Genomic DNA, 26,265 nt, shown 5'->3' on the forward strand with positions numbered 1-26,265 from the left:
TGCTACAGGGGCAGATTTTAAAGAATACTCACAGACACAAAATGGCATCATTATGCAGCATTATTTTTCTTCTCATAGATAGTAGAAGTATGAAGACTATGCAACACCATACTATAAGACTGTACAACACATCAGGAGGATGACTAAGCCACTCTATATTGAAAGAATGTAAAACACAATAGTAGGAAGACTTTGTAACACTGTAGTGTTAGACTAGTCAGCACATCAGTAGGATGACTAAACAACTCAGATATGAAGCACACAACTTTATGGTAAACAGTTTAATGTTTATTGCATAAAGCAACATTTCAGTGAAGATTCTTGCACTGTTTTCAAACTAACTTGTAGCTTACAAACAGACTACTCCAAAATGACTTTCTGTGCATTAAACAAAAAGTAGTTACCATAGAGTTGTATGCTTTATGACTGACTGACCAATTTAGAATTTTAGAATGCCAACTGAAGAATAAACAGGATGTCCTGCCTAGGCAGCAGTAAGAAAAGCCTGCGTGACGACATTTAGCACATGGAGATACATCAGATACATACTGACAGTGTTTCAAAGATGTTACCACATAATAGGACAACACAATCTGAAGACAGCTTTAAGTGTCTTTCTTTGTTGTGTTTATTAAGAAAATATATTGGAAGAAATTTTGCACAAGACCCTGTGTATCAGTTGGTATGTGTGTTGGAGAATATAACAGAGTATGTCACAGAATTTTTTATATACACCAAAAATACCTTGTGTTGCTCTGCACAGAAACATTGTACCTGGTAACTGATTTTGTTCACATTTTTATTTGCATTTCTCTCTATTATTTGCACTGTAATTTTTATCTATTCTTAAAATTAATCTGGATTTACTGCCCTGTGCTGTTCTCAATTCTCATGCTCACATAGGACTTAACGTGCCTCTCTAACTTATTGCATGCTTTTCACAGTTCTAACATTGTCTTTTAAATGTGCTATTTAATACCAATGGTATCACAACTATTCCATTTGAGTAGTATGAAAAAGGCCAAATTTTAAAAATGTTTATTATCTGATCCAGTTTAAAAACAACGCATACTTTGTTGGAAATAAATAGATGTTTTGATCATGGAAAATTTGGCAATGTTGTGATCCCATGCTTTTATGTTTTAACCTATGCATGTCTCATTGCATGTGGTGTACTAACAGCGGGCCTGGAGACACACCCACTCCCGCCTCTGGACACCACGGCACCACCAGGTACACCCCTTGCACACACACCACCTCACCCTACTCTCACAGGCACAGGCACAGTGAGAGTAGAATCATCACACAACACTCCGCCCCACCCTTGCTCCATCCCTCTCTCTTCTCTCTCTCCCTCCCTTTGCATCTACAGTATTGCCTTACCCAAAGGTCCTTACTCCATCCACGTACAGTGTGTTGGCAAGCACACGCACACACTAAGGGTACATGACATCACCATATTCTAACATATTAACCTTCACCCTTATCCATTATACTTGTTGTCTGGTAAGTTTTTGTTGAATTGAATGGCATTACTTTTGCGTGTCAGCCTGTGACATATGCTTCAAGAGGACCTATGTGCCAACTGTGTGTCTTGTAAGCTCCTCTAGTGCAATGCCGTGAATTATTATGATCTTGGAGCAACATACCTGTTGAGCTTGATGTTGACCTTTGACCTTGCTGTTTGTGCTGCGTGAAGCTGGGGCTGACCTTGGTTCTCCCCTTGACCCTCTGGATCCATCGCGTCACACCACGGGAACTACGGAACCTGCGTCCTTTGGCCTGGGAGGACTAGATATGTCCGGGGCACCAGACTTGCAGACTGGCTCTATGGGGATGCCCATGGAGGCCCCAGGGGGTCCCGGTCAAACAATAGGGATTGGCATGACTGGAAGAGGCCCTAGTCCAGTTATGGGGATGGGGATGAACCCGACTGGGTCTCCTCTTCCAGTGAGGATGAACATGGGGATGGGTGATCCTTCTCAGGGGATGGGCCAAGGGATGGGGATGGGAATGGGTGACCCAAGCCAGATGGTAGGTCTTGGTGGCCCGGCATTGTCTCCTGGGCCTGTGCGACGTGGTGTCAGTCCCACAGGTAGACCATCAGCCTCCATACATCAGGCAGTATTTGTCTCTTTGTTATGTAACACATCGTGTGTGTGTATATCAGTCAGTGTATAAATCATTTATAACACCTGAGACTCTCAGAACATGTTGATTGGTCCACAAGTATTACATGTAAAACAATTTTCACTATTTGGCAAAATGTCAAAGTGTGTGTTTTCTATGGATCTGAAGAGTAAATGTTGTGTATACTACCTGTGTGTACCGATGTGAGGTGGTCATCTGCAAGTGTAGTTAGATTCCCTATAGCTGTTTAGACATGTATATATACAACTCGGTTCAGTAGCATCTACAGCAGTTACATACCTTCTGTTTACCTCATTTCTTACAGATTGCAATATGATGTGCCTATCATTTCCACTGTCGTGAAGTTCCAGTGTTTAAAAAGTGTTCTGACTGTGTATCTATCATGTATGGTCTTGTACGACAAAGCTTTGTCCATTTGTACAAATCTTTAGTCAGTATGGTCAGTCAAAATCCGTGTCATTCGACCAGAAGTATAACACAAATGTGTGTTACTGTCATACATAACTTTGGTGACTGAGATGTGAAAATGTACTCACATACTAAAGCACAAATTTTGATCACAATTTTGTGACACTTTATAGAGACATAGAACATCTTTTATTGGTTATAATACACAGCATGACTATTTCTTAGCTAGTGGAGATATCAGGTTGATATTATTTTCCTTTGGTTCATTTCTGGACAAATTAGATCCCTAAGTTTGTGATGTTATTTCTACCTGTTAGATGTGTAGTGTGTTCTTAGATCTGCAATGTGTATTCAGTCAATGAGAATAGCTGGAAGATGTCTGATGCTCAGTCAAACAGTATTTATCCACTGTTTATTTTTAAAGCTGTAGGAAAATATGCAATTATGCTCTTCAAAGTTTAATCAAACTAAACAAATCAGGATAGTCTTCATTCAAATATGATAAAGTTATTCAATTGATTTTAACTAACATTAAATTCAACCCTTTTGGGTACACAGTTTCATGTTAATATCTATGGCTGAAACTGAACTTTCCTATAATGTTCAGCTGAACATGGATTATTCTTAACCATGCTTTGTTTTATGTAAATGAAGAGTGACCTGTTTGTTATGTAGCCAGCGAGCTTGTTGAACCTGGCATATATACATTGTGTAGTTAGATCTGCTAATGTGTTGGTTAACTTGTAGGTTTTGCTACAGGCGAGTGTGGCCTGTCACCCGCCTCTCCTAGCCCAGGTTAGTACAGTGTTGTTGAATAGCCCTTCCCATCATGCATCAGACGGTACACATGCAAACATTTCTGGATACCTTGTAGTCAGATGTATATTCTACTCAAAAGAAGTTAAGAGCTTATCTTTTTATGTATGATTTGAGTTAATCTGTTACAGCCTGGCCTGATGTATGCTGGATATATAATCTGTTACAGCCTGGCCTGATACATGCTGGATATATAATCAGTTACAGCCTGGCCTGATATATGCTACAACAAGTATAAGAACAAGTATAAGTGTCTTTAATATAAGTATCTTTATGTGAACATGTCATGGTATCGTACTGTGAAAAAACGGTATGGTTGTTAACTTCTTTTGAGTGATGTACATACCAGTTAAGAAAAAATATTGTTTTGCTCTCTTTTATCCGAATTTGTGATAACTGTATATACCCCAGTTTGGAAGTTGTTTCCCAAACCAGTTCACAATTCAGGGAAAGTGATGTCTCTTATCTTCTCACATTGCAATCTGTGATCAGTGTTGTTAAATAATTATGACTGAGATTTTAAATTGAAGGAAAATGATATCTTGTGTCTTTCAGCGGGATTCTAACTAGACACAGAACAAATGTTTTCTTATGATATCATGAGATATCCTTTTCAATATAAATGTTATCTTTTTCCTTTTAATTGAATCAATCACTAATGCTACTTCTTTTTGAGATGTCCAGAACTCAGTTCAGGGAACCTTTCATCTTTGTATCAAAATGGAATCTTTGATCAACACTAATTCTCAATACAATTTCCTGAGATGATTCAGGGAATGTTCTTCCCATTTCTTGGTACACCTGTTGTCTGTGTCTGGCTGCCAGTTTCTGATACCTGCTGTCCTGTCTGCTTGCAGCACACCTCCCTCGAAGCACAACCCCCACCTATCTGGAAACAGGTACACCAGGAACATTCTCCAAAACACATCTTTTTGTTTCTTGTTTCACTTCACCATCACCTTGTTTCCCTGCCATGACTGGTATTGCATGGCCAAAATAGTGACACATCAAGGGAATACATCTGTTGATTCGTGCTTTCATTCTCTGACTTTATTCTGTGGAGTACTTTATACACCCTTGTCCTTTCACATGTTCACAGTCTTGTTCAAAGGGATCTCAAGCTGAGACTAGCATAACGTCATGCAATGGTCACAGCACAAAGATAAGTTTTTGATAAAGGGTTCACCTTGTGTTAACTGTATTGTCATTTTGAAAGGATTTCTGAAATGGCTGGGCATATTTTCAGTAAAGGGGTGTGGCAAGTAATGGAGAACATTTTTGCTAAGTCCCCCTTGGATCTTTCTTCAAAAACATGTCACGGTTTACTGAAGGTTTACAGGTGAATCATAATTCTCAGTAATAGATGTAAAAGATGAGATATAATTAAATTGCCATGAAATTTCATTTTTCTCATGGGAGTAAGATATCCATTGGCGTTTTCATGAGATTTCTTATATCAGAGTCAACACCATTAATAGGTAGTAATGTTAGTGAGTCTTAGATGCAATTTAGAAATGCCATTATGTTTGGGATATGATAATTATGAAAATGATAATCAGTCGTTTACTTTGGTCAAGTTTATCAGAAAGGTTTTAAATTTGCGTGGTTTGTCTACAAGTAATATTGTGGGTTCCAATCATTTTTGATTAGTCATTAGATTTGTCAGCACCAAACCTGTGGTCATTCCCGTATTGTTTTGGTCACATGAAGCTCACACACCTTGATCTTGTTGGAATTCCCTTCAAAGTGGCCCAAAAAACTCTAAGTACAAGTCTTTATATGTGGCAATGACGTTGAAAGTTCCATTGCAATAGGTAATTCATTGAATGTCTCTTTGATTAATCATTTTGACTCCAAATTGACATGAATATTATAATATATATTGCAAAGATTTGTATTGTCTGACATTCTAAAGTGTATGTAGATGTACATGGACAGATTTATGATTCAGGGGACTGTTACTTCCCTCTGCATTTGAATGGTGAACCCTCGCTTCGAGACAAGAATGCAGTGCACTCTTTCACAAGATATGGTTCAATCCCCACATCAGTTGATAGTACCGAGTTGAAATATCACTTTGTATGTACAGGGAGCACGGTGTTACCTTACACATGTATGTTTGTTTGTTTAGCTGGTTCAGTGGGGCGCACCAGCCCTGCCCTTGGACTATCTGACAGCAGCGGTAAGACAAGGGGACGACATGTCTGTCCGTCATTTGTCTGTCCGTACATTTGTCTGTAGTGTGGTCATGTTGTACTAGAGAGTAGATATTTTTGTTGGTCATACTGACAGGGAGAAATTGTCCATTGAACCTACCTGTATCATCTCAAACACTCAAACTGAGAACGATAAGACTTGTTGACAAATGAAGCTTCTGAGTATCCTGTCCACTTGTCTTGGATGACATTCCAAGCATGTGGACACACATGGTCTACAGGAATGTCCTAAAAAAGCAGTTTCAGGATGGAAGGACCGTGGATCTCAACTGTGACACTTATCTTTGTGTCTGGTATTGAATCTCATGTAGCCTGAATGGTTTACCTGGTCCATGCTTGATCTTGTACAAATTGGCATAATATGCTATGACATTGAAGACAATATTTAGATTTCCAGATACCGTTGTACATCTGCGCTGAATATGTAGACTGAACACTACGGTACATTACCGTGTTTGTCAGGAGAGCTCAGATCAGAGTTGTTGTTTGACTGTTTGAGATGAACTTGTAGAATTATATTTTCTAGTGATTACTATGATGAGTACATGTATATTTAAGTATATTGTTGAGGTTGTTATTGTTTTCCTCTTTATCAAGTTTGAATTTTGTTTCTTTTCTGTATGTGCACAGTTTGTGTAGAAAAACATGGTACTGTACATCACTTCTCTTTGAGTGACGGTTTGTACCTCACTGTGGGGGAGGAAGCCACATGTTTACACCTGTTTGGTGTTACACTGCCTCCATTTACACCTGTTGATGTCCAGTACCTTGGTTTATAATGCCTGAGGGTATTCGGTGGCATATTTGGGAAAAAAGGGTATTTTGGTATTCCACGTATCTTTGTGTGTACACCCGTGGGTATTCATTGCCTCTTGTATACACCTGTAGGTATTCAGTGGCTCTTGTTTACACCCTTGGGTATTCAATGCCTGGTGTTTACACCTGTGGATATTCAAGGTAGCCATGTGTATACACCTGTTGATATTCATTGCCTCTTGTTTACTCCTGTGGGTATTTGGTGCCTCTTGGTTACACCTGTGAATGGTTACACCAGCTGCGTAGGGTTTCACACCTGTAGGTTTTCAAGACAGCCATGTATCATTTCTATACACTTGATGGGTTTTCAGTGACTCTCATATATTCCTGTTGGCTTTTCATGGCAGTTCAGTGTCAGATGTTACATCAAGAAGCTCTGTTTGACAATTCCATAAGTCTTAATAACAGATGTTTGTATTTGTGGCCTTAGGTGTACACCTGTATGTGTTTAAGCTAGAATATGTACCCTGTGTCCAAACTTATTTAAGTTTAGGTTCTTGAGCGGCATCTAGAAGTTGGTATGGAAGTAAAAAACAAATAATATGCATGAGAACTTCTTGTTTATTCTATGTCACAACATTTCTGGGCTATTCCTTGCCTCTTCATCAGGTGAATGGACACAAACAAGATACATCAATGAGTATGCATACTACATTGTACAAGAAGTCAGTGTTGCATGTATATACAATAAATTGAATTAGGAACATGAGATGAAAGAATGAGATTTACAGACAATAGATATATTGTTTACGCAAGGGAAAAGTTTCTATATGTGATTAGTAGATGTGGGTAGAAGCCACTATCATCTAATTAACTTGCCAGACGCAGGGTAGGTACACTCCCTGGTCCCTGTTCAGCTGCGTTTGTAATTGTCTTATTGTCGAAGACTTTAATAGTTTGCACTTGTGCCAATCATGGACAAACACTGTGGCATATAATAAACAAGAAGTTGTCATGAAAATTATTTGCCTTTTAATATGTAAGTTTAGGCAGAACCTAAGCATAAACAAAACTCAACCATCCTTGTTAAAGAGCTTGGATACAATGGTTTGTGCCCAAACCCTATGTAACAAGATGTGACAGCATTTATGTTAAAGGTCACATGCAACGTAAAACACAACTTTGCAGATTCTGGTACCTTTTGGTATGCAATTACCGAAACAAATCATAAAAAATGCCAATTCAATCTATAAAGTTGAAAAAAACACGATGAAAAAAAGCCCGCGAAATCGGAGTTCAAACGTTTCACTAAATTCCCCCCAGCGCTGGGGGGAAAACTGGTTTCAACAGCTGTGCTGCGCTGCGTCCATAACGCATGCGCAGTGAATAGATTCGCGGAGCTTGAAACAGTATGCATACTGAGGTCGTGAGCAGTAGTCTAAGCCGAAGTAAGCCGAAGTACAAAATATTGCACTTTTGAATCGCGATTGTACGCTTATAATTGTGTTTATTTGTTTTTTTAAAAGCAACCGTGTATATTATATGTCATGAATAATTGATAAATGTGTTTTAATTATGTTTGATTTTTTGGTTGCATGTGACCTTTAAATAGTAATTTACCTGTATCTTGCTTCTATTTATCTTGCCTGCATTGTGTGCAGAATGTTTGTGATGAGTGTTCATGGGCAGTTAGGTTGGCTTACTTACCTTGCCAATGCTGGAAAATCACAAGTCGATTGGTGTTAAAGGTGCATTGGACTGTGATTCGTATGATCCCAGATGTGTGGATGATGATCACACAATATACAAACTGAACAATAAGTTCGGATCACATATATTTTTGGGGATATTTTCTAATCTTTTGGTCTGCGCACTTGATACTTATGCTATTATCCCCCAATCTCTCATGTTCCCCAACTTTTGTTGTTCAGTATATATCATGTTACAGAGGATATGTGACTACAATTTGCTTGTGATATCGTCACCTGTGAGTGTTAGTCCACAAACAAACGAGATGCTGTTGGGTGCTGCATACAAGACTGTTCATTCACACCCAAGAATGAATTTATAAAGTTTTATTCCCTTCTGCAGTGCCTTTGTAAGCAGCTCAAGAATATAAGTTTTCTATTGCACAGTTAATTACTATTATGTTACTTAGATTATTAAATTTTTTGCCGCACATTTTACAGTTTGTGTATATTTTAGAACTAGAAGTCCAGATGGTATTTAATGTGCATCCATGATAGGCTTGTGATTGTCAGTGTTTTCTGTTACACCTTAAGCATGTCATTTCTTTTCAGATTTCCTTTCGTTTTATGTATCCTGTATCATCGATTGAGAAATTGTACACAGACACACATGCATACTGTTTTAGACATGGTGTTTGCCATGTTTATTATGAACATGAAAATTTATGATTTTCTTCACTGAAACGTGACATTGTTTGTTCATAGCATTATACAGGAACTGTCCGAAGTATTTACTGACATTTAAAGACAGTCTCTTTCCAAAATTTAAGGATTTTGTTCTCATGGTATATTTTCTTGTTCATATTAATGTAGAAAAATTATGGTGTCCTTTACATAACAATGTGTTTTGTCTCATCAGAATAATGAATTGTAACCTATCTTGATACTAATTTCTTACCACATGTAATTTCATTGTTTACATGGTCAACAGAAGGTATATTCTAAAGCACAACATTATTCCTTGTAGGTTTTGATGCATTTGGCGAGGTGCTCCAGCCACACAACAAGCCCAACCAATCAGACAGTAATCAAAAGAAAACCGACTCAACCAAGCTCCTGGCAGGGGACCTTGACAGCAGCCTCTCCTCACTTGCAGGCAACCTCCATATCGGTGGCCCAGCGCAGCAGGTCAAGAAGTAAGTCCTGAGATTCTTGTGTGAATTGGTGCCAAGGAACCTGTTGTTGCATGAAGTGTTTGAAATGGATCAGGTGTCATTATACCCATACAGAATGATTTGTTAGACATATTGTCAATCACTCGATTGTCTGGTAGAGACTAGATTACTTGTAGGCTGCTGTCGTGGCAGGAAATACTGCTGGGAAGGATTATTTCAGATACACTATGAGTTGAACATGATGTGTATAATCAGGGTCCGATATACATGCCTGCCTGCCTGACCACCCAGGACTGGCTATATTCAACACGGGCTGAGAGATTTTCAAATTCACCTACCCAACACTAATGTAAGAATGTACATATGAAGATATTTTGTGGGCATAAGAATGAAGATTTTTATGGATATCAACTCTTTATGAGAGAACACAACGTTTCGGAGTTAATGCTTACTCCTTCATCAGGTGATTGAGAAAGGGATACAGAGGTGTATTTATATGTACAGGTAAAACAATAACAAAGTAACAAGTGGAATGAGTTAACGAAAGCTAGTATAAACAAGCACTGATGGGAAGCCGATAGTTAAGATAACAATGATGGAAGCCAATGGTAATGCATTACAGTTGATTGGATATGTTTACATAACATGATTGGGGATAAGGATGGAAGCCAATGGTGATACATTACGCATGATAGGATGATTTACATAACACACGATAGGGGGTGAGCATGTTTACATGAGGGTTGGTGATGTACAAACACAAGTATGTACTCGGGTAGATAGGCTATACATGAATTACATAGATAGAATGTACACAGGTAGATGAGATTAATTTATCAATAAGTCCCAGGCACTTGGTAGGTACACTCCTTGGTCGCGGTTGATGGCTGGTTTCTGTCTCCGCATCTCGATGGCCTCTTGCAGTTTCCTTTGGCGCCAGTTGTTGTTGTTGGTAGATAGTATCCTAGTGTCCTCCAATCGAATTGAGTGTTCAGGGTTCTTGAGAATGTGTTCAGAGATGGCCGATTTCTGGTCGAGTTTCCTGACTGACGTCTGATGTTCCTTCATTCTGGTGTTGATTGGTCTCAGCGTTTCTCCAATGTATAGGTCGCCACAGTTGCAAGGGATCTGGTAGATGCATCCTCTCGGGTTAGGGTGTTCACAGCTGGGTCCTTTACCGCTTTTAGGTAGGTCTTGATGGTCTTGCCACTGGAGAAGGTGACATCGATGCTGGCTTTGGTCTTGATGAGGCGTGATATTTGATGACTGATGGGGCCAAGGTAGGGTATGGTTACTCTGATGGGTGATGGAGAAGGTTTGGGGCGGGGTTCTCGGTCCTTAAGGGTCTTGTTGATGGTGGCTGTGACGAGCTGGGGAGGGTAACCGTTGAGTGTGGTGAATGTCTTTCTGAGGTGGTCCAGTTCATTGTTTAGGGCATCGGGGTGGCAGAGGGCTTTGGCACGTCTGGTAAGGGTGGCGATGATAGCTTGCTTGATCTGAGGGTGGTGGCAGGAGTTGTAGTGGATGTACTGGTCGGTGTGCGTCGGCTTGCGGTAAACTGAGGTTCTAAGTCCATCGTCTGTGGTGTGGAGGGATACATCAAGGAACGGCAGGTGTTGGTTGGTCTCAGTCTCCATAGTGAACTTGATTCTTGGATGTTGGTCGTTGAGGTGGTTGAGGAGCTCATTGGGGTCGTTGTCATAGGCGATGGTGGTGAAGGTGTCGTCGACTTTGCGGTACCAACAGAGGGGCTGGAACGGAGCTGTGGAGAGGGCTGCTTCCTCGAAGGAGGTCATGAAGATTTCTGTAATGAGAGGAGAAAGAGGTGAGCCCATGGGGAGACCGTGGATCTGCTTGTATATCTTACCATTGAATGTGAAGTAGGAGGTGTCAAAGCAGCTGTGGGCGAGGTTGATGATGCTGTCTATGGTGAGCTGGGTGTCCAAGGAGTGTACCTACCAAGTGCCTGGGACTTATTGATAAATTAATCTCATCTACCTGTGTACATTCTATCTATGTAATTCATGTATAGCCTATCTACCCGAGTACATACTTGTGTTTGTACATCACCAACCCTCATGTAAACATGCTCACCCCCTATCGTGTGTTATGTACATCATCCTATCATGCGTAATGTATCACCATTGGCTTCCATCCTTATCCCCAATCATGTTATGTAAACATATCCAATCAACTGTAATGCATTACCATTGGCTTCCATCATTGTTATCTTAACTATCGGCTTCCCATCAGTGCTTGTTTATACTAGCTTTCGTTAACTCATTCCACTTGTTACTTTGTTATTGTTTTACCTGTACATATAAATACACCTCTGTATCCCTTTCTCAATCACCTGATGAAGGAGTAAGCATTAACTCCGAAACGTTGTGTTCTCTCATAAAGAGTTGATATCCATAAAAATCTTCATTCTTATGTATTTTCACTTCTAAATGACATTCAAAGACTTGATTTTGTGGGCAGGTAAGTTTTGATGGGGACTGGTAAGTTTTACATCTAACCAGCAATGTGGTCTGGTTGGAATTATTGGGAGTTTCATACCCGGGTAACATGAAGATTGGTTAACAATCACAAATATTTGGTCTCAAGTGAAATAATATGAAGTAGTTTGGTTTAGGGTCTCCTTTCATCAAGCAACCTTAGCTATGGTTAACCTCAACACCCATTCTTAAACGTTGCATTAAAGCTACCTCAGTGACTTACAATCGCCTCAGTGCTTTGTGAAAAGAGCGGGAGTTGAACCATAACAGCCCTGCTGCAGAGCACAGCAGTTGGCAACAAACATGGTGAACTTACGCTCTGCTGGTGTTCAATAACAAACAGTATCTTAGCATTTCTGTGATGCATAACTAGCTTCATACATCTCCATCCTCATGAAATATGAATATTTGATGGACTAAGGCTGTGTGTAAGATGTGTATTGTGCGTAAACTGTGGCTGTTGCGCTTAAGGGCTGAGCATCAGTGGCAGCCAAAGGGGGAGCAGAAGCTGACTGGGGGCACCAACTGGCAGATGACGTCTGCAATGGCATCGACCACTTGGAACCAGCCAGGGATTGGTCAGCAACCAATGAACCAACCACCTATGGGCCAGCCAATGGGGCAGCAGTTTCAGCAGCCAATGGTTTGTTTCTGTGTTTAACTCCAATAAGTAGTTTCATTGATAGCAGTTTGACCCAATTGTCCTCATTGGTCAGTGTAGATTACTATAGGTCCTCAAGTAAAACATATATTATTTGTTGGAAAAGAACTTTCTGATGATACATTCCCCAAAGCAAACTACATTACATGAGCTTGTTTGTCAGGAAGTAACTTGACATTGTTATATGTGTGGTTTGATCTTGTCAATCCATTGTTGGGTTGGTGCAAGTTGCTAGTCCAGGCCCCAATTCACAATGCAGTTGTCGTGCTAAGATAACTGTAACACACTTTAACATAGACTTGCAACAGTCATAGCTCTACAATCGCTTTCAGGAACAGAGCCTGGGGACCCATTTCACAATGCGATTGTTGCGCTAAGGTGATTGTAACACATTTACTTTAACATAGACTTATGACAGTTGTAGTGCTACAATCTCTTTGTGAAACAGGTCCCAGACTTGTATCCCTTGCGCACATGAACCTGTGGTTGTCTGTTGAATCTCACAATGAGCCTCAGTGTTTGTTTCAAGGTCTGTCGGTACATACTTCAGAATATCATCTCTGATCAAGCTGACACTGGCTGATATGATAAAACTGGGCTAGTGTTCATGGCAGTATTAAACCAAACACACTCATTCCATTATTTCTGTTGTAGATGGGAGCACCTATGGGCTATGGGCAGCCTGGAATGGGTCAAGGTCAGCCCATGATGGTATGTATGTTTTGTCTCTAACTGTGTTTGGAAAATGAGGTAATGGAGTAAATGGTTTTATGACATTGTCAGCTGGTTGTTATTATCCTATACCACTTTCTGTATAATACACCCTATAATGTACGGGGCTTCATCAATAGGGGCTTCCTGTCTAGGGAAGGTTTCAGTAAGACTTTCTGTATAATACACCCTATAATGTACAGGGCTTCATCAATAGGGGCTTCCTGTCTAGTGAAGGTTTCAATAAGACTTTCTGTCTAATACACCCCATAATGTACAGGGCTTCATCAGTAGGGGCTTCCTGTCTAAGGAAGGTTTCAGTAAGACTTTCTGTCTAATACACCCTATAATGTACAGGGCTTCATCAGTAGGGGCTTCCTGTCTAGGGAAGGTTTCAATAAGACTTTCTGTCTAATACACCCTATAATGTACAGGGCTTCATCAGTAGGGGCTTCGTGTCTATCGAAGGTTTCAGTAAGACTTTCTGTCTAATACACCCTATAATGTACAGGGCTTCATCAGTAGGGGCTTCGTGTCTAAGGAAGGTTTCAGTAAGACTTTCTGTCTAATACACCCTATAATGTACAGGGCTTCATCAGTAGGGGATTCCTGTCTAGGGAAGGTTTCAATAAGACTTTCTGTCTAATACACCCTATAATGTACAGGGTTTCATCAATAGGGGCTTCCTGTCTAAGGAAGGTTTCAGTAAGACTTTCTGTCTAATACACCCGATAATGTACGGGGCTTCATCAATAGGGGCTTCCTGTCTAGTGAAGGTTTCAGTAAGACTTTCTGTCTAATACACCCCATAATGTACGGGGCTTCATCAATAGGGGCTTCCTGTCTATCGAAGGTTTCAGTAAGACTTTCTGTCTAATACACCCCATAATGTACGGGGCTTCATCAATAGGGGCTTCCTGTCTATCGAAGGTTTCAGTAAGACTTTCTGTCTAATACACCCCATAATGTACGGGGCTTCATCAATAGGGGCTTCCTGTCTAGGGAAGGTTTCAGTAAGACTTTCTGTCTAACACACCCCATAATGTACGGGGCTTCATCAATAGGGGCTTCCTGTCTAGGGAAGGTTTCAGTAAGACTTTCTGTCTAATACACCCTATAATGTACGGGGCTTCATCAGTAGGGGCTTCGTGTCTAGGGAAGGTTTCAGTAAGACTTTCTGTCTAATACACCCTATAATGTACGGGGCTTCATCAATAGGGGCTTCCTGTCTAGGGAAGGTTTCAGTAAGACTTTCTGTCTAATACACCCTATAATGTACGGGGCTTCATCAGTAGGGGCTTCGTGTCTAGGGAAGGTTTCAGTAAGACTTTCTGTCTAATACACCCTATAATGTTCGGGGCTTCATCAGTAGGGGCTTCCTGTCTAGAGAAGGTTTCAGTAAGACTTTCTGTCTAATACACCCTATAATGTACGGGGCTTCATCAATAGGGGCTTCCTGTCTAGGGAAGGTTTCAGTAAGACTTTCTGTCTAATACACACCATAATGTACAGGGCTTCATCAATAGGGGCTTCGTGTCTAGGGAAGGTTTCAGTAAGACTTTCTGTCTAATACACCCTATAATCTACAGGGCTTCATCAATAGGGGCTTCGTGTCTAGGGAAGGTTTCAGTAAGACTTTCTGTCTAATACACCCCATAATGTACGGGGCTTCATCAATAAGGGCTTCCTGTCTATCGAAGGCTTCAGTAAGACTTTCTGTCTAATACACCCCATAATGTACGGGGCTTCATCAGTAGGGGCTTCCTGTCTAGGGAAGGTTTCAGTAAGACTTTCTGTCTGATACACCCTATAATGTACAGGGCTTCATCAATAGGGGCTTCCTGTCTAGGGAAGGTTTCAGTAAGACTTTCTGTCTAATACACCCTATAATGTACAGGGCTTCATCTGTCTAGTACAGGCACACTTATGAGTGAATGCATCAGTGTGACTGTCACATTATATGCAGCTTTTAAAATTACTTTCTGTATAATACATCTCATAATGTGCAGGGGTTGGCAAGGTTTAACTACTAGTATTTGTCAAGGACATGTTTCACCAAGACATTCTGTCTATAGCCTAGCCACCCTTAAGTCTTATTGTCAAGCATGTGCATTCATGTCACTCTATGGCCAGTGGCACATTTCTGGTGTCCCCCATCGTAACATTACGTGAATATTGCTATAAGGGGAGTAAACCCATGCTTACTCACACACTCAGTCACTATGTGTAGTAAAGGCACCAGAGAGGCTTACAGTCGAGTATATGCTTCATGGTGACTACGTCCAGTATATCAGTGTACCACCAGTTAACATGCTGGCTGTTTCAGGGCATGGGGCAGCAGCCTCAGATGATGGGTATGAACATGGGCATGGGACAGAGGCCACAGATGTATGGGACAGGGATGCAGCCAATGGGATTTCAGCAGCCACGCCCACCCATGCCACAATCCAACAATATGAATGATCCATTTGGGGCATTGTGAGGCCCAGCTTGCTTGTCTCAAGGTAAACAATAAAGATATTAAGTCTGGTAGGAACTGATCTTTGAGGATATGAGAAGATACAGTTCTTGATCACTGCATTCAGTTTCTGCAGATTGAACTTTACCTTTATTCAATGTTTCTTATCAGTAATGTATGTCGAGTAGTGAATACAAGGTGCACTTAAATTCATAAATATTTTGTTTTATTATTGTAACACTATTTCCATTTCATGTCGTCACAGTGTTAAGAGGGCTATTGTTATCTCCGTTGATGAAAGGTGCTTCACTTCACATTCCAAAGTTGCATTTCTTGAGGTGTGCAACTATGCAGGATTGGGTATTCAAGCTTGCTGACTGGTGGAATGTATCATTATATCCCAAGTACATATACATATCGATGCTCATGTTGTTGATCACTTGATTGTCTGGTCCAGACTCAATTGTCTGGATCAGACCCCTACCATATAGCTGGAATATTGCTGAGTGCGGCATCAAGCAACAAAGCAACCAACCCTTCCTTATGTGTGCCAGAGGTCTCTGATTGTGAGTTCAAATCCTTATTTGATCTGATCATGTTTGTTGACTTTTGCACCATATTCTTGGCTCATGGTTTATTCAAGCTGATTGAGTTTAAAGACTGTTCTTCTTCATACTTCTTACTGATTATTTCTTTTATTTTCAGGTTGACAACAGACCAGAAGATGAACATATTTGTTGTACAAATGACATAGACTGTGAACTTATGTACATATTGGTGGATGTTGCAAAGATAATATCCTTGGCCTACTATGACTATCTCAAGTAGTGTGACGGCCTAGAAGTGTACACTAGATGGCTCTGAGTCCAGTTCCCACCCCTCTTTTGCCCAACATAGTGTACAGTTATGAGGATACATTGTATAGGTAGGCGGGTAACTAGTCAACATTTGAAGCATGGTCAACTGTGGTATCTGTGACACACTCTACACGTTCTGTACTAGGGGTGTCATGATACGCTTGCAGAACAGACATGATCTAACGCAACATTCGGCTTTAGATATGTAGCCATTATATTTACCTCATTATACAGTGTGAAGTAACAGTATAATGCTTTCATGCACACATTTGGACTGTCTGGCTATAATTATCCTTTTGATGATTAGTACAGAGCTATTTCAAACCTCTATGTAACATATGGTCAATTTTGTGTGATTGTATAATTTTTTTACATCAAACTTCTCAAGTTGCTTTTCACTATGGTACTTTTGATTCGTCACAAATGTCAAGTATCAATATACAAGGACAGATGTGTTTTCTGGGAACTGTCATGACACCCCTGTATTTTATGCACGATACAGTCACTAGCCAAGCAGCACAACATGTAGGCAAAACCTGTAATTGTAAATGTTGGTTATTGTGTAATGACCAGTTCAGGGAATCTGAATGTTTTTACATTGAGATATTTAATTAATTTCTGGAGTGAAAACTGTAAGATCTCTTTTGTTGTAATGCAAACAATTCTAACTTAAAGAAACTTTTCCACAATATCAATGCCAAATATAACACTTTGTTGCACAGTTGAGTAACCAAACGTCATACATGTTTAGTACATAAAAAGTTGAAACGTCATCCTCTTTCATGCACAGTTTATCAAAAATTATCATCAATCAAAGATGGCAATTATATTAATTTCTGTGTATATATATTAATATATATGTTTTCATGTATAGAGGCTGTCAAAACAAAACTGTCAGTACTTATGTATGTAAGTGATGGACTAGCTTTTGTGTGTAGTCCTGCTTAGGAGTTGTCTCCCCTTTTCCTGCTAGACCATAAGAAACAGTTGAGAAGGTGCCATTGAAGCAAGGCACCATAGTGGGTATGTAGAAGAAATGTGACTGTCTTGAGATGTGTGTGATATGTCATTTTTTTTCCAATGTCAGCTGCGAAATTACCACATGTGCGCGGATACCATGTGTTCAGCAGCAGTGATGGTTTATAACATTCTATGTAACCAGGTGTCTAGTGAACATGTGAACCATCACTGTCGACGCATGTACCAACATTGAACTAGCATGTGTCATTCAGCACTATCTGCAGGAGGTATACACAAATATACATAGGCTAAACTATTCAATTGTTCAATTCACATTCATTTATCATCCCATGAATGAACAGATATCACGAGTATCAGCCTTGAGTTGTTGAGGCCACACAAGTTGATTTATTTAATCACCCTGAAAATGCATTTCATTATCTTCAAAGATGTTTGTTTTATAATCAAAGGACTTCATAAGGCCTGCAGAAGACATTCACTAGTCCTGTGTCTTACCGAATGAGGGGTGTTGTCATAGGTTATAATGCAGACTCCCAAACACTTATCATTGACATGGGAGGTTCCTGCATCACCATGCAAACTCCATGCACTGTTTATTGCCTCTGTTGATGTGAGGAGTTCTTGTATCCCCCTGTATGCAAGCTCCACTTACTTCTGTTGATGTTTCTGTATCATGGTTGTTTTAAGCAATAGTTCACACAGCTTTTGCTTTTTTGTAAAATATATTTTAAAATATGGAATAAATTGCATGATTTTGTTAATTTTATTTTAGTCTTAAATAATGTAGATCTGCCCAAGTTAGAGCAGTAACCATATGCATATGTTTATGGCCAACTTAGAATGAACTCTATCCAGAGTTATGTATATATGTCATTTTGAGATTATTGTATAATATTGTAAACCAATGAAATGAGAGGACCCTGTCTTAGACCAGACATTTATGACAGAAACCTTACTACCTTACGTCAGATGAAGATATCTATGCTTATACAAGCATGGATAAAGGGTTGTGAGTAACTCATACAAGATATTCTCAAAGATTTAAATTATCAACAATATTAATCTTAGGGTAACTTCTCCATCATATACTTGACCTAACTGATACCAATTATTATTTGATCACGTTATCAAATACCTCCTAGTAAGTGTTAACGAGAATAGTGTCCTAGATTACGTTATATATATTGTCCAGAACGGTTGCTCTCATCCTACATAACTATTTAGCCAGAGTATTGCTACCAACTACTTACATGGCCAGCCAATCAGGGCACCTGTTCTCCTTGCAGGATCATTATGTTGTTTTTGTTGTTATTACACGTTTCTCCTCTGTGATTGTTAGAAGGGACATTTTGCCTGCTGTTAATGTATTCTTGTTCCGGTCATCAGAATGTCAGTTGTTATTCATGCACAGAGTAACTGAAGGAAGCGTAATTTATAAGAGACACCATAGTGACGGCACACACAGCACCATCTTTTATGTAGTGGTTGCAGTATGGATATATACTGCTCAACATTTGACAAGGAAATAACACTTTTGTCCTTTGCAAATTTTGAGTATATAATATGCGTAATATTGTATTGTGTAGTTTTGCTAAAACTGAATTTCTTTCAGATATTTATGGGAAGATATTTCATCAGAACCAATACATAGTTCATGAATTTTTATGATCAGCTGAAGGTTTGATCAATCTGTATGCCATACAGTGATTGATATATATATATATGTATATGGATAAGTTCATGTTAAACCTACAATGTTTCTGCATTAAAGATTTAGTAGTAAAGCTCTGTATTCTTCACTTGTGAGGCCTGTGGATTGTTGTATTTTGCATATAGTGCCACTCAAGTGTAGTGTTGTGTGTGTCTGCTACACTTTATATGTCATAAATTATCTACAATAATACTAATATCAGCTCCTATTTAACAATCATGAATTAGGGTACTTCTTGTACTAGTTAAATAGAAGATCATATCATAGTTCTATATGGCAAGGGTGATTCTTGGAGGCACATTGTTGTTATTGTCTGTCTACACCAGATTGTGGGATCCTGGATTGTCTTAGAGTATCAGTGCATGGCAGAGATTCCACTAGGCATTACTGTATGGCATTAGCTTGCTTCATGTCATTTGTTTCATGTAACTATCCGTCTCAGGGATGACCTGACTGTGTTTTGATCTTTAGGACTGTTGAAGATCTATTGTGGTATAACCATTAGTTTTCATGTCGCTGGAATTTTGAAATCTCAAAAAGAAATCAGATCTTTGTGCTCATTCTAGCTACAGTGTTTCTACTGGAGCAGTAGGGAGCTCTAAGATGTGACTTTAATGAGACTCTGTATGCTGTCAATTCTCAGGACACATTGTCCTTTTCTTTGTTTTTACTTCAGTGAGGTTTGTCTGTTCAGGAGAAACATGGTAAGCATATCATGGCCACAGGTTGGAACGGTTTTGAAAGACAATCCACTGTGGGGCTTCTATTATCATAGAAATTATTCAGGTGAATGCTGATTACTTCATCGCTTGGCCAAGGATGTATTATATCTCCATTGTAAATGTCATTGAACGTATGTAGACAACCTTTCTATCCAACATTTATATAAGCTTAAGCTGTCTTGTAGGACAAAATTATTCCCAATAGTCTTTGAACCTTCATAGAAATTCTTATATTGGGAACTTGTGTTTTGTAACTTTTTCACAGAAATCGGTCTTCACTAGTACTTGATGTCTTAGACCTGGTCTTTGTATTTAATAATATATGCCTTGGGTCCATTAGCACAGCTCCTGTGTGTTCAGACCATCAAGGTCATTAATTGTTCTGAACCTACACGATCCTGATGCAGTATTACCAGTCTCAATTTCAGGAAATAATCCTACAACTGGTCCAGTAGGCCCAAGGTGTATCAGTACTTAATGTCCTAGTAGCGTCTCAGGCTCCTGCTTGATATTGTGTCCAAATCAGCTGTGGAGTTAGCCAGTGCTGCTTTAACTGTACATCTCCAGAATGCTCTGGTTCAGTCTTCAAGCCACCAGAGGACCTGGGTCAGACATCTGTCCAACATAACATTATAGCGTAATCACCCTTAGTCCATTGTCCTCATTGGTAGCATGGAGTTACCTCCCTTGTATGATGCTCAGGCATTCTGCAACGGTGGTGTCACTTGTCACTTGTGTATGTGATAACCATTATTATATGGCAGAGCAGAAGGTATAGAGCATCTGTAGGCAACTATGTCACAACAGGTGAAAATAAATATATAAGAAATACAACTGTTTGTTTTTTATTTATGCAATTGATAGTGAATTGAAATATCTTTTGGGGGCAATTGTGAAAATCTCTTGGATTGCCTCCTCACATACTTTGTTTTGTTTTTAGTAATGTGATTGTGTGTGCTGCCAGGGACGATATTCCAGTTGTATGGCAGCATGTCAGAGGAAAACCAGAAGTGATGCAGATCTCAGATAGGTACCACTTCAGTGAAAAAAACAAGCGCAGGAATAGTGCTTAAAAATCCAGGATTGGAAACATTTCGATGATGCTTGTTCTTACAGGAGAAAACTGCACATGGAATTTCTGTGTCTTGGACAGCTGGGGCAATCTTGACCCTGATTAAGATTAACCACTTCTTGTAACAAGAAGCATTCACACTGACTGGCAGTAGAAATATCACCTGATGGGAACTGGGAGAACATATCAGTTTCACAGTAACCCGATTTGGGTTGTTGTAACTTTTTTGACGAGGTTAAAATTTAACTTCACACTGGCGCAGTTTCAGCTATAAAAGTGAAAGGGTAACATTCTGGAGACAAACCTGTCATTTATATCTAGTTCGCATCAACTGATGTAGGAAAGACTAAATATGTCAATGACAGCATGGGGAAAGTCATAAGCATACAGTGTACTTATCCATGCATTAGGCATTAAAAGGTACACAACCAACACAGCTTCCACAAATTCCTGAGAACAGTGTTAATTTTGATCTCTCTATCAATGAACTATCTTGACCACCCACCCACAAGCTATCACTGTTTAGCATCATTGTTTACCACAAATCGGAGAACCAAAGAATGGCCACTATTTTATTTTCTGAAAATCAAACACAATCATGGGATGAGTTCTGCCTGTTTTCACCATATCCCAGGGAGCATACTCTTCAGATTCACACACTATTACTACACACAACCACTATTATACTTTGGTGCCATCCGCCTCCGAAGATGCATTCAACATTGTACTGTCTCCACCTTTTATCTGAACAGGCTCCCTCTTACCCATGCTATGCAACAAACGAGGATGCTTGTCCAGCAAAGATTTAGGCAAATGCATATGGAAAGTCTGAAAGTATTTAAGTATTTGTTGTACGTGTGCTTCATCCAGCTTGTATTCACGTGCAATATGAGATGAGGTGTAATTCTGCGGAGCTGTCTGATGCTCAGTGATGAACTGCATTGCATGCCGTATAGATGTCCGCCCTTCAGGAATTCTCTCCGGTTCAAGAAAACCAAACTCTGGGTCCTCCAACTTGTCTCTCCTTTCAGGCATGGAGCGGGGTTTTGATTTGATCTAAAAAAAACACATCACAAAGAACATTTGTATTTTCAAATATATATATAGCACACTTGAATTCACAAAGCCATATCGTTAATTCATTGGTGTAAGTGTCAAGAAAATATTGCTATGGTTACGTCTCTTATTTTCACAGTAAACATCTTATCTGCTGACACCATCAATGTGCGACACTGAGTGGTTGTTAATCGGCAATGTTTGTCAATGGTTTATCACAAGTGATAATTCATCTGAAAGATCTAGCAGCTCATAGATGCAGATGTTAGAGGAAAAAGGAGAAGGCCCTTCATTTAAGAACAACAAACATTTAAATGATAAGAACTGTGTTAATTTTTCAGCCAATATACATAAGTACAATGTACCATGAAAACAAGACATGGCATCATAGTGGGCTGGCAAAAGCTTCACAATATGCCTGTGAATTTTATGTACAGGTACTTACTTAGATACATTACTCAAACTCAGCACTCGATAACCACTGGACTAGATCTTATTGAATACGTGGGTATGGTTTAAAGAGGCACTGTCCAATATCTAGTGTGTAACAGTACTAACACTGTCACCAAGGTCTCTCTGCTCCTATTTAACTAAGTGTGACATGATACGCGTGTGTAAGGTGTTAAATACCTGGGTGCCTGACAGCCTGGGGTGGTTTATTTTCAACATGGACTGACAGATTCTCAAATTCACCTGCCCGATAGTCAGGTTGAAATTCAGACATGTATATAAGTATGTTGTTGGGCAGGTAAATTTAGGTAAGGGCTGGCAAGTTTTACATCTAACTGGCCCTGTAGCCTGACTGAAATGGCTGGAAATTACATACCCTGGTGTTATGACAATTCTTTGACCCAAACATACAGACAAAAGAAATGTTGGATGTAGTTTAGAATACTTGGTTTTGTTCGTTTTCATTCATTTGTTGTGACACTGAACTGAATCCATGTCATTTATGGTGTAAGTGTCACCATAGACACTTGATGAGAGACGGTGATGAGAGACAGAAAACATAAAGCAGTTCGTTTCACAAACCCTTTCACTATTGGTATTTATTGTAAGATATTATTTACATATTTATGACATAGGGAATTAACATAATGCTTTGCTACTACAGTAATTTTTCAAATGCACTAAAAACTCCTTGAAGTTTTAAATGGAAATTCCAAAGTGCATAAAAACATAATAATAGACTAAAGGATTTTTAAAAAGGTCTCCACTACACACTGATCACCTAGATACATATGACATACACAAAAAATCAGGTATAAACAGCAATATTTCATTATACAGCTTCTATTGCGAATCTAAAACGCCCCTCCATTGAAAGCATTTCGCCATTTAAGATTTTCATGAGGTAGCCGGTCATTTGATCGCATGACATCATACCCAAGAGTTGCTATATCAACACATGGAAAGTACAGTGGTACCAAACATGTTCGCTTACAGAAGCCTGCTTCGAGTTTAGCAAATATATCAATCCATGAAGTCAAACCTTTATTTGGATGACATACAGATAAGATCACATACATACAACCTTTTCAGTTTGAAAGTATTTCTGGCAGCAAGACCAACATGTATACTGATGACGATTCCACCAGTTGATCCTGACTATGTTTTGAATAGACTACTTCAGACCAGTATGCAAGCCACTTGTTTGTTTAGATTATTGGAAGGAACGCCTCATATACAGCATCCATACAAAGATTTGGCTCTCCGTATCCATATTTCACCAGCACTGTGGTCTTTCATGGCATTTCTTCAAGAAATGTAACAAACACAGATGACTGTTCGTGGAGGGGTTCACAAAATCTGCATGACGACAGTAAACAATCTATGCCTTTCTTTATGTCAAACAGAATTTCTCAGGAAATGCATACCCGTGTTATTTACACAAATGGATAATCATCAAAACTTGAAGTGCAGTTGTCAGTTTCCAATACATAACCACAACAACGTGTTATTCAAAATATTGTACTTCGTGTCACTTTCAACTTGATGGCGCACACGCTAATGAAATGTTAACACACTGAACGGACTCTCAGGTATGACATCACACACACAGATGACCGCTAAAGTGGTTTTCATTCTGGTGCATAACTTTTAGAACTTTTTTCATAAATGGATGGTGCAAATGTGATATATATCTATGTTTGAATGATATTATGTAATAAAAATGCATAGTGTTTAGCCTTTTTAAGAATCCTTTAATTAGGTCAGAATTATGAGCGAAAAATCGAAAGACATACATTGAGTTCCTTTCTCTTTCCATTGTAGCAGATGTATTATTAACCGATCTTGCAAAAACAGTTAAGACTTAATAATAATAAAAAATAATTACGACTTAGTCTCCAAATTCATTTTGATCAACAAAATAGTGAGCACTAACTTCATCATTGGTTAGTGGGTAGTTCCATAACACCACACTCAGCAAATATTCTACCTATATGGTAGCAGCCTGTAAATAATCAATCATGTTACTGTTCTGGAAAATAGACAAGATAAACTTAACAACCAGTTTCCTAAATCTGATTTGTGACTGCTGACTTGTGCCTGAAGCATGAATATTGATGGGTGTGTGCCTACCTCTGGGGGAGGTCCATGGGAGTCTAACTGCAACTTCCTCATGTTGTCAACCAGCTTGCCATACTTGGTTTTCTGAGCTGTCAGGTATTCAGGATGGTCTGAAAATCATTAGTTCATGTCTCTAGAAAAATGTCATCTGCTGTGTGGAGACATTAAAGATAGAAGGTTTGGTGCATTCACAATTCTACAATATTCTTTAGTATGCTTTATCACCAAGCTACTGAACACTGGTGCAAAATCAGCATGTAACTCTATTGGAAGATTAGATTATTGTTGGGTGAACCATGCGTGTAGGCCTATTGATTCGCTGCCAGCTGTTGGATGCTTCTGCATCTATTTCAACAATGCTGCTATGGACTGTTTCTTGAAAAATGAAGATGTACTTGAACTGTGATAAATTTTATAAAGACTAGGTAGTGCCTGCCACTTATAAAGAGTCATAAAGACACAGTGACATTAATCACATTTTTATGGAATGATGATACATATGCAAAATATTTACAAACCTTTTCTTCAGCAGTTGTCATTTCTTTGGGAGGTGATAGAGTTTTAACCTAACAGTCCTTATCCTACTGCAGTTCATTCGGTTCATACTTCGCTTTTAATTGCTCAAATTGCTATTATAGACCTACTTAAATTTACCAAATTTAGACATACCGAGATAAGATATCAACATAATGACATAGCAGCACTTGCAACCGTAACGTAGCAAACAAGGCTAAATGCGTGACGCAGATACAAACCATCCGCAAACTTGTCCAGTAATTGAGCAGATGAAGGATACCGGGGTGCCATTTTGGGTTGATCTGTTTGTTTGTCTAAAGCCCTGTGAGCCCTGTTCTCAACGTTGAAATTCTTCAACGGCCTCGACATCTTCGAAACTGCACGTCCCATTCTGACAGATGCTCAGTGATGAGGAGTCCTTTGATATTTAAGCCAAAGCTTGCATTAGACTCCTCGCATTTTACGTTTCGGAGGTCAAACGACTGCTTCCGGGTCACAAGACGACCTTCTGTTTGACCTACAAAATTAAATCCCTCAGTGCTGTTTCGGATTTCTTGCGCAGTTTGACCAATAGTAAACAAATTTTCACGCTGAGTACTTATTTAACCATTGACAAGTTAGGAAAATGATGTAAATACATATTATCCCATATTTGTCGATGGCCACGAACAGATAACCCTAGACACTGACAGGTTGCAGACCACTAAAGAATATGTTTAGACTTTTATAATATTCGGATTTCGTTTCATTTACACTTAAAATGTATAACAGCCAAGCATACATTTGACAACTGAGCTATCTGGAACATTGCTGAAAGTTCAGTATTTTGAAAATAGATGTTTCAAGAAGACAGTATGTTGGATAATGAAATTAGAAGGAACTGATGAGTACAGATACTGATACACACAGGATATGAGTAGCAAAAATGACGTGTTAGCATGGGATTGTGTTCCTAAACAAACGATTATATATAGTAGAATAATCTTCTTCACTAAATCCATCATGAAAATATATCATAATCATTGTGCTTTCTGTGCATTATTCTCCTCTTGCATCTGTAACTGCTTCATTTCTTGAAAATATCCACTGTATAAAGTGTTCTGCCATCAGATAATGGACTGATTAATACAAGGAAGCTCACAGAACATGGTCAAAAAAGCTTTTGGCTGTATCTCTTGAGAGGGAAATATAAATAAATCTTGCACATGACCATGATCGTTGTGTTGTCGTCTTTGACAATA

General features: G+C 39.2%; 2 protein-coding genes across 8 annotated transcripts in view; one reads left to right on the forward strand and one right to left on the reverse strand.

Moving 5' to 3' along the window:
* Positions 1-20,643, forward strand: part of LOC137288124 (phosphatidylinositol-binding clathrin assembly protein LAP-like) — a 67,116-nt gene extending 46,473 nt beyond the window's left edge. For 3 of the 7 annotated variants that reach the window (XM_067820522.1, XM_067820523.1, XM_067820524.1), the window contains 8 exons: positions 3,307-3,354; positions 4,233-4,274; positions 5,507-5,557; positions 9,063-9,231; positions 12,180-12,351; positions 13,024-13,080; positions 15,407-15,584; positions 16,244-20,643. In XM_067820522.1, coding sequence (XP_067676623.1) covers positions 3,307-3,354; positions 4,233-4,274; positions 5,507-5,557; positions 9,063-9,231; positions 12,180-12,351; positions 13,024-13,080; positions 15,407-15,562 — 695 coding nt within the window. In that variant the 3' untranslated portion in view covers positions 15,563-15,584; positions 16,244-20,643. Of the gene's footprint in view, positions 1-1,182; positions 1,234-1,699; positions 2,096-3,306; positions 3,355-4,232; positions 4,275-5,506; positions 5,558-9,062; positions 9,232-12,179; positions 12,352-13,023; positions 13,081-15,406; positions 15,585-16,243 lie in introns of all 7 variants that reach the window. The other 4 variants (XM_067820521.1, XM_067820526.1, XM_067820525.1 and 1 more) reach the window with 4 other exon arrangements.
* Positions 20,632-25,545, reverse strand: LOC137288132 (NADH dehydrogenase [ubiquinone] 1 alpha subcomplex assembly factor 4-like). The gene is made up of 3 exons (XM_067820539.1): positions 25,264-25,545; positions 24,521-24,618; positions 20,632-21,937 (listed from the first exon to the last, which is right to left on the reverse strand). Exons 1-3 carry the CDS (start codon positions 25,412-25,414, stop codon positions 21,563-21,565), a joined length of 624 nt encoding a protein of 207 aa, XP_067676640.1. The 5' UTR covers positions 25,415-25,545; the 3' UTR covers positions 20,632-21,562.
* Positions 25,546-26,265: the final 720 nt, after the last annotated feature.

Source organism: Haliotis asinina, chromosome 6 (genome assembly GCF_037392515.1).
Source record: "Haliotis asinina isolate JCU_RB_2024 chromosome 6, JCU_Hal_asi_v2, whole genome shotgun sequence".
Taxonomy (NCBI): Eukaryota; Metazoa; Mollusca; class Gastropoda; order Lepetellida; family Haliotidae; genus Haliotis; species Haliotis asinina.

What these genes read in the sequence shown, in the direction of transcription:
- LOC137288132 (XM_067820539.1), bottom strand. Translation starts at nt 25,414, where the DNA reads ATGGGACGTGCAGTTTCGAAGATGTCGAGGCCGTTGAAGAATTTCAAC. An exon ending in ACTGGACAAGTTTGCGGATG is followed by an intron (nt 24,619 to 25,263) that starts GTTTGTATCTGC and finishes AATGATTTTCAG; the next exon opens with ACCATCCTGAATACCTGACA. An exon ending in CCCATGGACCTCCCCCAGAG is followed by an intron (nt 21,938 to 24,520) that starts GTAGGCACACAC and finishes TGTTTTTTTTAG; the next exon opens with ATCAAATCAAAACCCCGCTC.